Genomic DNA, 12,294 nt, shown 5'->3' on the forward strand with positions numbered 1-12,294 from the left:
ATGAAATACGGAATTTTTTTGGATCCTCCTCACCCCTCAGATTTATTATGTAGTTACCAAAGAACCTCACTGGTTCTGGACATGCCCTAGGCACCTTTGGCTTTGCTATTCTTGGTCTCCTTAATGAACCTCGTGCCTTGCTGAGCTGTGGTTCCAAAGCCCTCCTCTCTGCAGAGCATTTACTCAGGGTAAAGATGAAGAGCCAACTCGTGTAATTTCAGCAACAATCTCTTCTCTGTACACCAGGGCCTCTAATACGAGTAAGAGGAGGCAGACAGCTTCCCTCTGCTGATGAAAATTTCCAACCATCATGTAGCAAGTGGCACTGATCTTGTTTAATTTACCTCATTAATCCTGGAAGCACTTTGCAATAAGGATGGTGGTTCAGTTATTTTTACTGAACTTAAATTCACATTTAGAGCTTCCTCCCACTACCAGTAAAAGACAGCAGAAGCTCTGCATTTCATACCAAAATGAAAGGAAGGAAGCCCCTTTGAAGTCAGGTTGACAAGGCAGACCAATGGGAGTACAACCACTGAAGATATAAAGACTGGGTATTTTTGGGTGGCCTCAATGTGAAACCATAATTGCAGGGGGAAAAAAAGGGTATAGTGACCCAATCAGCCTTACTGGCTTCTGAATTGGTTCACCTGAACATTCAAATTCAGGGTGTCAAACTTGTCTGCAAAGGCCCAGAGGACGTTCAGCTGTGACTGTCCCTGCAGGTTGTATCTGATGCCTACACACACGGAGGAAAATGGTGCCAGCAGAGAAGTCTCTTGGTCATTGTGTGGCTTCTCTCAGGTTTTTTTCTGTTTTGTGTTAAGACCATTTGAAGCTGTTTTGAAAGTCTGTAGTAAAATTCCAAGAAAGGTGGTAACTTCACCTTCACTGTTGGACTTGATGATCTTAAAGGTCTTTCCTGGCCTAATCAATTCCCTGATTCTGTGGCTGGAGTCTGTCTCAACAGAATGGTGATTTTTTTCTGCTTCAGCTACAGTACAGGTGGCTTGGACTGCTACTGCTGTGTGGTTTGAGTGTCCACACTACTGCTGTCCCCTGGAAACCCCAGTGAAGTTCAGCTGTGCTCCCCATCTTCTACTTAAATTAGGAGTTAGTCCAGGGACATGGAGGGAACCATGCCCTTCAGGTAGCCCTGAATCCTTTGGGGTACTGACTGAGCTTAAATTCATTGTTGGTCCAGTTTTTATTCAAAAGGCAGGAGTGATTGAAATCTTTCTTTGGCTGAGTTTATCCCATGGAGATGCCCCTGGCTTTGCTGTGGGCTTGACTGCACTAAGGCACAAAGCTACAGCTGTGGTGCACCTTAAACTGCTCTTCATGTTCAACTGCCAAGGTTGTGAATCACCTTGGTTAATATTCCATAGAGCATCTGCTCAGTGGCAGGTTAAAGTCTGCCTCAGGATGCTGGAAGAGTTCCCTGTGTGCTCGTGGGTAAGTAATTTCCCCTCGGGATGAGTTGTTAATGAGAAACAAACCCCTGTCCTTGTGAAATGCCTAATTGAGCAGTGAGGGGGGATCTGTGACAAAACCCTTGTCCTTTATCTAATCCCTTGAGGCATTGTCTGGCCAAAATCTAAGGGACCCTTCTGGATTAGGGTGCCATTGACAGGCAGAGGCAACACTGCCATAACTTTCTACATGAGTAAGAAGTGATAAGTGGCTTGCCTGGCTGTGTGAGAGTAGAACAGTTTTAAATGTGTATCATTAAGTGCCTCAAGGTGACACAACTCGTAATTGGTGGCTGTTGCTGCTATAAAATACAGTAGCAAGTGGCAAAACTACTTGTAGGTTAAGCAGAATTTGGGCAACCTAATGAACTAACTTCTTTAAAACTCTGCTTAGCATTGGGCTGTCAGAATCTGGGGCAGATCTGCTTCAATTTGCCCACATGATAAAAATTCCAGCAGAAATTTCTCTGTAGGTTTCTTAAGTCAGAACATACATAATAAGAGTTCATTCTAGAGGATAATAAATATCTCTGTTCCCTGTGACTGTCTGTTAAAATAATCTTCCAGAGTAGAAGGCCAAAAGGCCTCACAGCAGTTACTTACAGGCGTGTGCCAGATGAAAAGGAATTAATGACTTAAAGAAATGAATGACTTATTTTCAAATGAGTCTGCATGTACATTCTAACAGTGGATAATACTTGTGCCTGGTAAGATTTATGCCCATCATGGAGGATGTGCCCTGTCCCTTCTGGCTTGGTGTTTGGCATACAGGAGAGAACATACCACCACCTGTTCGCTGCCCCTCTGCTGACTGATGAGTCGTGATCTTGATCTCCTTTTGGTTTTCTGGCTTTTTTTTTTTTCCCTAGATTGCTGTGCTTTGTGATGCAGGAGCTCACATTCCTGGATTTCATTTGGAAAGGGTCAAGCCAAATTGTTTTGATCTCATTTCCTGTGAAGATCCCAGGTGTGCTTTATTTGGGAACCACCTGGTTGAAAGGTCGTGGATAAAGTGTCCACTTTCACCCTCATTTTGTTTTTCTCTTTGTTCTGAGACACTGAACCCACCTGCTCTGGGCATCTTATTCAGCAGACCCATCAGCACCAGGGCCATGTCCTGTGTCACTGCTGTTTAACCCACAGGCCACTCTTGATGCCACATTCCCTTCCCATCCATTATCTTCCATGAATTCCATCACAAGAGCCTCAAGGGAAGTTCAGGCATCCACGGAGAAATCTTCCCATCAAAGATAGCATGGGAATTCTTAAGGGAAAACCTAGAATGCATTCCTCTGGAATCTTCTGCTGGTGAGATGACATTTTACCTCACCTGTTGACCACCTTTGGCTATTTTGCATGCTTTCTGTCTGGGACTGACATTGCCAAGTTTGGCTTACAGCAGTCTTCAGTTCAGTTTTTCAAATTGGACTCGTAAAGATGGTAGGGAGAGTGCCAAACCTATTCTCTTCTGCCTCTTTGTGCCTCCAGCTTTCACATCAACTTGCCACGTTATCTGTCATCTTGGAAGCATATTATACCTTATGCTTGAATCTGGATGTGGTTGCTCAGGGTATTCAGTCAAGTTTGTCTCCCTGCTGCTTCCCAGCTAATCATTTCCATTCCTTTGCAGGGATCCTTCTCATGTTCTTAATGTGACAGGAGAGAAGCACTCTCAAAATCCTAAAGTTCTGTATCCCTGTAGCTCCTGCTCATACAAAGCCTGGTTCCTAGAAATAGTGCTGCTGCAGCAGCTACTTCCTTACACTCAAGCAGAAAACTTTGGGTTGGTGCCAGATCTTGGGGTTCTGCAAGAGGAACTTTTGCATGTGCAGTGCCACATTCCGGACTGTGACTGTATTCAGTACCTTTTCTGGAAGGTCAGGGAGAATGGTTCTGATTTCTTAAGTGTTGGGATGCTCACGTTGTCTCCAGTCCTTGGATGTCCTGGATGTCATTGTTCCCTCTGTCTGTCTCAGCAAACCTGTTTGCACAGGTTCTGGTGGTTACCACAACGCATCTTCGCTGCAGAGGAGTCTGGCTCCTTCATCTCAGTGCCTGATCTATGGGAGGAGTCATTACAGAACAATTTGGTGAAGTTTTCAGTCTTTTCTCTTAAACTGTGAGATAGCATCACCTCTTTTCCACTCAGTCCTTAGAATTTGTCATAGTAATCCATTCCTCCTGACTTCAACCTGTCACACAATGGCACAACAGCCTGCCACTACAGAACAGCTTCTCTTGAGACCTGTGCCAGCGTGTACGCTTGGGATGAGATGTTTTCTTTAAACGTTGTTCTTTGGATGCTTGTGTGACCACCTTTAAAGTCCAGGTTTATGTTCGCCCTCAGCTAGGAAGTTGGCTGGCTTTATGCCTGTTTCCCTTTCCAGAGGAGCAGGGAAAGATTCAGGAGGATCCCTGCATTTGACATCCCTGTGTGCTCTTTTTCTCAAAGGCTGGGGTTCTCTGGAAACCCTGCACATACCTTCCACCATGACTCTAGAGGTGTTTTATTCTGCTCTTTTAGTATTTTTCTTAAGGCTTTGTGCTTCTAGATGAGAGTTCTAACTAGAGACTGCAATGCAAGGGTAGCTGTTGTATGCAGATCCACTGTGAAACACTGGAAGTGGAACAAGAGAGCACTTTCTGACCCTCCTCAGCACCTTTGTTCTCACCCTTCTGCCGTGCAGGCCCCTGGCATTCTTCTTGCATTCCTGCTGTGCCAGTCTTGAAACATCCAAAGCTGAATCCAGTCTTTGGTAGGGCATCAGTGTGGTCCTTTGCACAGCAGGACTCTCATCCTCTGCCAGGATGCTCCTTGGCAGGTTTAACTGCTGAGAGTCACCATCTGTCAGAATGTACATGTGGACTCATTTGAAGAAGGAAAGCTTTCTTGCCAGGAATCTGCGTTCTTCGTGATGTGCAGTCCACATGTACATTCCCGTCCCATCTGCTTTTTTCCCTTCTCTCTAATTCTTTTTCAGATGCAATGCTGTTGAGAGAGAGACTGAAATGGTGGTAGATGCACTCTCTTGTATGTCACACATGAAGCAGGAAAAGGAGGAGAAGCGAGAGTACAGGCTCCCCAGGGACTGCATCAGGGCAGCCTTGCAGTATAACCTGGCAGGGCAGAACTGTGCCTGCTGTTAGAATGTACCTGTAGACTACCTGTACCATACATTGGTTACTGGTAAGTATTTTTTTTTTTTTTAAACTTGATCAGAGTGATAGGACTGTCCTTGGGCTTCATGGATGGAGCATCACTTGGGGACTGTAGGCTTAATCCGTTGGTTTTTCCATGTTTGTGAGTGTGTTGAGGGCTGTACATTTGAGAATGCCCTCAAGTTGTTACTGTGCTTTCTCCTGTTGCTAGCACTTCTCTCTGCATCATTGCCCAAGTGTTGCATACAGAGTTCTGGTACTACCTCAGGTTATTTCCTGGAGTAATCAACTATTTCATCAGTTAAGATAATATCAAGATGATTTAGACGTTGATCTATTGGTAGAGCGAATGATAATCTCTCCTGTTGAGACCTAAGGTGTTGACAACTGAAGACTTCTCTTTGGAAATGTCCCCATAGGTCTATTTTTACCAGCAGTTCTTGGTCCATGCCAGCAGCAGAACTGGCTTCATTGTGTTTATTTTGTACCGAACTGATTTCTTTCTTAATCTTTAGTGCTAAATCAAAGTCCGTTGCACTGTTGTACTTTGGACTCAGCTGCAGCTGATGTGGGGGCTGTGAAGCATTGTGAGAAGAAAACATTGCATTTATGAACTTAATCTTGGAGAACCCATTACAGAGGCTATCCAAAAGCTAGAGAGAGCTCTCTTATGTGCTGTGTTTTTTCTGTAGCTGATAGATAATTGATATTAAAATCTTTACCTGTCGGCAGCAGAGCACTGTGTGTGTCACTGCTGGAGCACACTAACACCGGGATTCTGTGTTCTTCCCTCTTGCAGCCAGCGTGTGTGTTGTGAAGGTGGATGGGACTCCTTATCTGTGTAAAGCTGATGAGGTTGGAGAAATTTGTGTGAATTCAGGAGCAACTGGGATAGCGTATTTCGGCCTCCTGGGAATCACCAAGAATGTGTTTGAGGTTCGAACTTCCTTGTAATGTAAAGTGTAATTGCTGCATTTCCAGTATTCCTTCTTGCAAGTAGACTTATTTGTTTCCTTACAAGTCCTTTTTTGGTGGTGTTTTTTTTTTTGGTTGGTTGGTTTGGTTTTTGGTTTTTTTTTCTGTTCTTTGTTTTGGTGGTTTTTTTTAATTAGAAAAAGCCTTGGCTTGGATATGCTTTGCTTCATTCATAGAATCATAAGAAATTATACCTCCTATAACCAAAAATACCAAGTATTATCTGCAGTCAATCAGCTGCTTTTAAATTCCACAATCCAGTGTTCTACCTATGTGAGCATTTAAATTCATCTGAGCTCTGAATTAACACAGAAGTCTTATGTGCAGTTACCCAAAGGCATTTCAGTCTTTTTGCTTCTGTTTTTCCTTCCAGTGGTACTCCAATTTCATGTTTTCCTTTTGTGGCAGTAAAGAAGTGAGAGTCTGTATCAGTCCAATCTGAATCCCTCTGTGTTCTTCCAGGCCATCCCAGTGACAGCAGCCGGCGTGCCTGTTTCAGACCAGCCCTTCACAAGGACAGGACTGCTTGGCTTTGTGGGTCCTGTAAGTGTGAACAAACCCAGGGGTCCCTGCTTTGTTCTGACTCCCAACTCTTTAAGTGGTGCCCCCGAATTCAGCAGAATTAAATATTGGAGCACTGACCTCCTATAGATCTCGAGAGTATCGTTGGCTTGAGTCAGGCGTGTATTGCCAGGAGTGAGGAGGTTTTTTCCCCTCTGTTTCTAATCCTGCCTTCTTTTCAGGACTGTTTGGTGTTTGTGGTAGGGAAGTTGGATGGCCTGATGACAGTCAGTGGCCGCAGGCACAACGCAGACGACGTGGTGGCCACCGCCTTGGCAGTCGAACCCATGAAGTTTGTCTATCGGGGAAGGTGAGCACATCAGAAACTTCAGCCCTGCTGACTGGGCTTTGTTCCTCCTTTTTTCACCCCACAGACAGTCAATAAGTAGCACAGCATACACAGGAGCAATGCATGTTGAGTTTTTACGTGTGTTTTTTGTAGGAAAGGTGGCACTAGGTTGTGATATGCCCTGTCCCTGCTAACTTGAAAGACAAATATTGACACCCTTCTTCGTGCACGGTAGATTTTAAATTGCTTTCACAAAGTATAAAGGTAGATCTTTAAGTGTCTGTTTAAAAGTTCTTTCAAAGCTTCTCATAAGACACTCAGATGTAAGACACCTCGGTCCCCCTGAGCCTTTTGGGCAGAGTGGCTGAGGGAGGAACTGTGCAGCATGTTCTAAAGAACAAACAGCTGAAGGACAGTCAAAGACAGTGTGTGTTGTATCACCAACCTGATTGCTCTTCTGTGCTCAGCGGCTTAATGTCCAGATGGAAATCAGTGACAAGTGGGATCCCACAGGGGGGTCCACCTTGGGACCAGTCCAGGCTGGGGGATGAACAGATCAAGAGCAGCTCTGCTGAGGACTTGGGGGGTGCTGCTGAATGAGAGAGTGGACACACCCTGACCATGTGCCCTGGCAGCCCAGGAACCAGCCATGTCCTGGGCTGCATCCCCACAGTGTGGGCAGCAGGGGAGGGGGGGATTCTGCTCCACTCAGATGAGACCCCACCTGCAGTGCTGCCTCCAGCTCTAGGGACCTCAGCACAGGAAGGAGCTGCTGGATTGGGTCCAGAGGAGGCCACAGAGATGCTCCAAAGGCTGGAGCACCTCTGCTATGGAGACAGGCTGAGAGAGCTGGGATGGCTCAGCCTGGAGAAGAGAACGCTCCGGCGAGACCTTAATGCAGCTTTTCAAGACCTGAAAGGGCCTTGTAAGAAAAATGGGGACAGAGTTTTTAGTGAGGCCCATCTCAATAGGACAAGTGGTGATGGTTGTAAATTGAAAGAGATTAGATTCAGGCTAGATATAAGGCAGACAGTCCTGACTGTGAGGGTGGGGAGGCACAGAGAAGCTGTGGCTGTCCCATCCTTCCCCCATCAAGGTCAGGTTGGAGGGGGCTCTGAGCAACCTGATCTAGTTGAAAATGGTCAGTAATTTGGCCCAGCCATCTTTCTGAAGGGGATGTAGGGGCCACAAGTCCAGTGTGCATGATGGAGTTCTGTAGGCAAGGTTTGCACAGCCCCTGCACGTATGGAACTTGCCTGTCAAACACGTGCTACGTTGGTGACTGCAAATCCACCTGACCCCCACCAGAAGTGGGGTTACAGCAGTGAACCTACATGTGCTCTATTTTTCCCGTGACTTTGTGATGACCCCGGCATGAACAAAGCTTGTGTGTGTGAAACAGTGCCATGAGAGGTTGCAGCCATCCCCCACGTGATGATAAGCTGTGCTCTGTTCACCGTATGTTGCATCCTATCATTCTTCTGTCCTTTGTGTTTTAGGATAGCAGTGTTTTCTGTGCCCGTTTTGCATGATGATCGGATAGTGCTTGTGGCAGAGCAGCGCCCTGACGCCTCAGAGGAGGATAGTTTTCAGTGGATGAGCAGGGTTCTACAGGTAGTCAGTCTGTCCTTTCTCTTTTCCAGGTGAATAAGGCTGATGTATGAAATGAGAATATTAGAGCATCTTCTTTTTTTTTTTGTTTTCCTCTCATAAGCCAAACCTGTCAGTGTAACCACAGAGAGATAAAATGAGCTGTTTTTTCTGGTTGTTTTTGTGTTGTTTTTTTTTTCAAAATGTGTTTCAGGGTTGATAGTCTACAGAATTTTGGTGAAAAGTAAGACTTCCTTTCAGAATGTTTGTTTTTTTTTAACTTCCTACTTCTAGGATTCCCTAAGTCCTAAGGGTAATGTTTGGAGTTTTTTTTGGGTTAATACTACATATCTCTTCTGATTTCATACTGAGAATTAACTCTGAAAACGTTTAGGGGGGTACTTAGTGCCAAGTATCAGAACTGCCCCTGAAAGCTTTTTATGTCACTTAACAACCTATTCTAGATCTCCAACTGTAAGCATTAAAAAACTTTTTTCCCTTGGTTACTTTAATGTATTTTCTCGGGGGGTAGAGGGCAGGAGGAAGGGGAATTCTGGTAGATTTGCATTTGTGGATTTCAGAATTAATCAGTCCTAAGGAAGTAAAAATTGAGAGAGCAGTTATGGAAGACTGGTGAAGGGACAACTGAAGGGAAGGATACAGAGAAAAACTTCAGGGAAGTTTGCTCTTAAGAGTAAAGCAGTTGGGTAGTGATGTTTTCTGCTCTTTTTGGAGGGAATATCCACTAATAGAAAGGCTTTTTCGTGGGAGAAAATATTTTTATTTCTCTTTTTTTTACAAGTGTCATAGCTAAAACAGACACTTAAGTTTTAGGCAGCAAAGATGCTTCCTTCCCTATTTTTGTGGTTTTATGTTTTACTGCGCTTTTGTGGTTGTGCCATACATGCTAAATTCGCTGTAATATAATTTTGGCTTTTGAAAAATCTCTGCACTTTTTGCCCACTTATAAGAGACTTTCCTAATCCCTGATGTGCAGGTGGCATCCCCTTGGTAGAGGGCACAAGCAAAGTCCTGGGTCTGCTCCTGCTCCCATTGAAGTCATGGCACAGCTTCTATGAGTTCAGTGAGTGCAGAATTGGACCCTTTATTTGCAAATTGTGGTGCAAGTAAAAACCTTAATGTTATAAATGACTTGAATTCAAATTCTCGCTCTAGCTACGTCCCAGTTGATAACGTGGAATGTTTTGGTTTTCTTTCCCTTTTTAATTTCCATCAAGGCGATCGATAGCATTCACCAGGTGGGCGTGTACTGCCTTGCCCTGGTGCCAGCCAACACTTTGCCAAAGGCTCCCCTCGGAGGGATTCATATTTCAGAAACCAAGCAGCGCTTTTTGGAGGGTGCCCTGCATCCTTGTAACGTCTTGATGTGTCCCCACACCTGCGTCACCAACCTGCCCAAGCCCCGACAGAAACAGCCAGGTGAGGAAAAAAGCAGAGCACGGTGCTGGTTCTGCCAGACCCGGTGTTAGACATGGCACATCTGCAGCCTGCACTGATGGTTGCACGTTCCTTAAGGTTGTTTGTCCTCATTTTGCTCCTCTTCTTTCCGAAATGCAGATGTTGGTCCTGCCTCGATGATAGTGGGAAACCTCGTAGCTGGCAAGAGGATTGCACAAGCCTCGGGCAGAGATGTGAGCCAGCTGGAGGACAATGACCAGGCAAGAAAGGTGACACTGATGTCCTGCTATGAGTGAATATTCGAGTTAGCTTATTCAGAGTGAGAGAAGACCAGGCAGGATGTTCTGCTGAAAGTAAACCTGAGGTGTTTTGAGTGAACCTGAGTGTCTCCTTTCGGTTCCATTTCAGTTCCTGTATTTGGCAGATGTTCTTCAGTGGCGAGCTCAGACAACTCCAGATCATCCCCTCTTCCTTCTGTTGAACTCCAAGGTGAGATGCACTTTAGGTCATGCTCAGAGATTGAGATCAAAACAAAAGATTGTTTCAATTCTAACAAAATTCCAGCCAGAAGTCTTTCCCTTAAATGCTTCAGGTTATTTTAGTGAAGCAGACAAAAACTGCTAGTTAGTAAGCAGCATCGTTTTTCCACTTCTGGAATTTTATGCAATATGTTTTATGCCACATCTGGAATTTCAGTATGCATTCTGCCTGGCTTAAAACACTGCAGTAATTACATTTCCTGCTGGAACCCAACTTCTGTGATATTAATGGAAGCTAGAGTTCTGTATTTGTCTCTGAATACAAGGGTAACTGTCACACCTTTCAGGAGACTCTGATGCCTTGTCCTGGGCTAGGCTCTGCCCCCAGGAAGGATGGCACTTAAAATGGCAGCAACAGCACAGTGACAAATTGAATTTACCCTGTGCTGTGCTGTGCTGCAGACAGCGGGATAGAGAATGTGCTTCCAGAAGGTCCAGCAGCAGTCCTTGGAAAGGGAAAAATTTGCCTTTGTGGGTCTTTATTCAGAGAGGAAAATGGTTAGGACACGGTTCAACACTTCTTTTTTTATGAGACTGTTTTAGCAAAAGAAACTGTTTCAACATTGTTAGCGTTGGAAGTCACAGAATTGGTTTAGTCTCTCGGAGTAAAGAGGATTTTGAGGGAAGTTTTCTGGGATTTTGAGGGAAGTTTTCTGGTATGAAGAAGCACCTTCCTGGGTCATTTTGTTCAGGCAAGTTTTACCCTTGGCAAGGAGACTCTGCAAAAGGAAACACAAAACTTGGGCACAAAGAAATTACCTGTTGGTGAACACTTGTCTTAAGCAACTAGGGCCTAATGATCTACAGTGCTACATGTTAGTGTGTTCACAGCTGTCCGTGAGAAACCCTTTTGTTTTGCACCTTTTCATGTCAATATACAAATCACTGAGCTGCTGCTGTTTCTATCTCAACAGTACACTGTATTTACTGTTCTGATTTTGCAGGATGTGTAAAATCCTCTAGCACTGCAAAAGCTCACGGTAGCAGCAGCGTGGTTTCTGAAACGTAGAGACAGAGTCTTTAACAGCGTTTGCTGTACTGTTAAAATGAGGACAGATGAAATACTGTACCTACAGCAGGTACTTTGCGTAGAACAGCTTGAATAAAGGTTTGTGATGTCACTTCTCTCCTGTGCAGGGCACTGTAGCCAGCACTGCATCGTGCATCCAGCTGCACAAGAGGGCAGAGAGAGTGGCAGTGGCGCTGCTGGAGAAGGGGCGGCTCAACGTTGGTGACCACGTGGCCCTGGTTTACCCTCCAGGTGAGGCAGCACAGACAGCAAAAGCCACAATCAGCACCAGAAAAAGAAAGTCCTGCCCGTGAAAATATATCCCTATCCACTTAAAGCTTGTAGGATCAGAATAACTTTTGCTAACTCTCAAATGCAAAACGTTTTAACCCTGTGGAACCAGGCATGGCCAAGAGCAGCCTGTTGATTTGAAGAGACCCTTGTGGCAAATCCTTAAATCTCAATAAAATAAATCACTGTGTGTTTTGATTTTGGTGAAAGAGTTGGGCCTCTTGTCCTGATGAAAATGGCTTTAATTTCACAAATATGTTTTACAGGAGTGGACTTGATAGCAACTTTCTATGGCTGCTTATACGCTGGCTGTGTCCCCATCACTGTCCGCCCACCTCATCCACAGAACCTTGCTACCACTCTGCCCACTGTCAAAATGATTGTAGAGGTAGGTGTGAGACATCCCTCTCCATATGCTTTTGGGGAGTGTGGAATGGTCGATGCATCCTGATGAATTGCTTTGTTGGTGTAAATTAAGCCAGGGGGAAAAAAATCAGCTTGCCCAGTCAATAATGACGTTTTTTCAGAAACTCGTTTAGAATGGTCTTTTATTGTTGTGATTCATTTTGCTTGGTTTCCAATGATTTTCTTCATTCTGTTCACCTTATTGGTTGTCTCCTCTGGGTGGATATGACATCACTTTGAGCATGCATTCCCTGGTTTTGTGAATAGTTTTAATGCTGTGCCTTTTGCAGGTCAGTAAGTCTGCGTGCATACTGACCACCCAAGCCATAATGAAACTGCTCAAGTCTAAGGAGGCTGCTGCAGCTGTAGATATTAAAACATGGCCCACTATTTTGGATACAGGTACAGTAACCGAAGTGGAAATAGTTTTAAGAGTGGTGTGTTTATTTTGTTGCACCTTAACTGCCTAACTGAGTGGATGTGTTGTGCATTGCATTAAAATAGCTGTTCAAGATACTATAGGAAGCATCTGGTGATAATGCTGTAAAGATACATTTCTTTGTCCTGTGCTCGTTTCCCAGACCA

General features: G+C 44.7%; 1 protein-coding gene across 6 annotated transcripts in view; it reads left to right on the top strand.

Moving 5' to 3' along the window:
* DIP2A (disco interacting protein 2 homolog A) overlaps positions 1-12,294 on the top strand; it is a 77,227-nt gene that overhangs the window by 52,543 nt on the left and 12,390 nt on the right. For 4 of the 6 annotated variants that reach the window (XM_050339353.1, XM_050339354.1, XM_050339355.1 and 1 more), the window contains 10 exons: positions 5,431-5,567; positions 6,069-6,149; positions 6,350-6,477; positions 7,956-8,070; positions 9,285-9,486; positions 9,625-9,734; positions 9,874-9,954; positions 11,142-11,265; positions 11,571-11,692; positions 12,000-12,111. In XM_050339353.1, the coding sequence (XP_050195310.1) occupies positions 5,431-5,567; positions 6,069-6,149; positions 6,350-6,477; positions 7,956-8,070; positions 9,285-9,486; positions 9,625-9,734; positions 9,874-9,954; positions 11,142-11,265; positions 11,571-11,692; positions 12,000-12,111 (1,212 nt within the window). Of the gene's footprint in view, positions 1-5,430; positions 5,568-6,068; positions 6,150-6,349; positions 6,482-7,955; positions 8,071-9,284; positions 9,487-9,624; positions 9,735-9,873; positions 9,955-11,141; positions 11,266-11,570; positions 11,693-11,999; positions 12,112-12,294 lie in introns of those variants that run through there. The other 2 variants (XR_007632002.1, XM_050339357.1) reach the window with 2 other exon arrangements.

The sequence above is a fragment of the Myiozetetes cayanensis genome, unplaced genomic scaffold (genome assembly GCF_022539395.1).
Source record: "Myiozetetes cayanensis isolate MyiCay16 unplaced genomic scaffold, myiCay2020 scf9, whole genome shotgun sequence".
Lineage (NCBI taxonomy): Eukaryota > Metazoa > Chordata > Aves > Passeriformes > Tyrannidae > Myiozetetes > Myiozetetes cayanensis.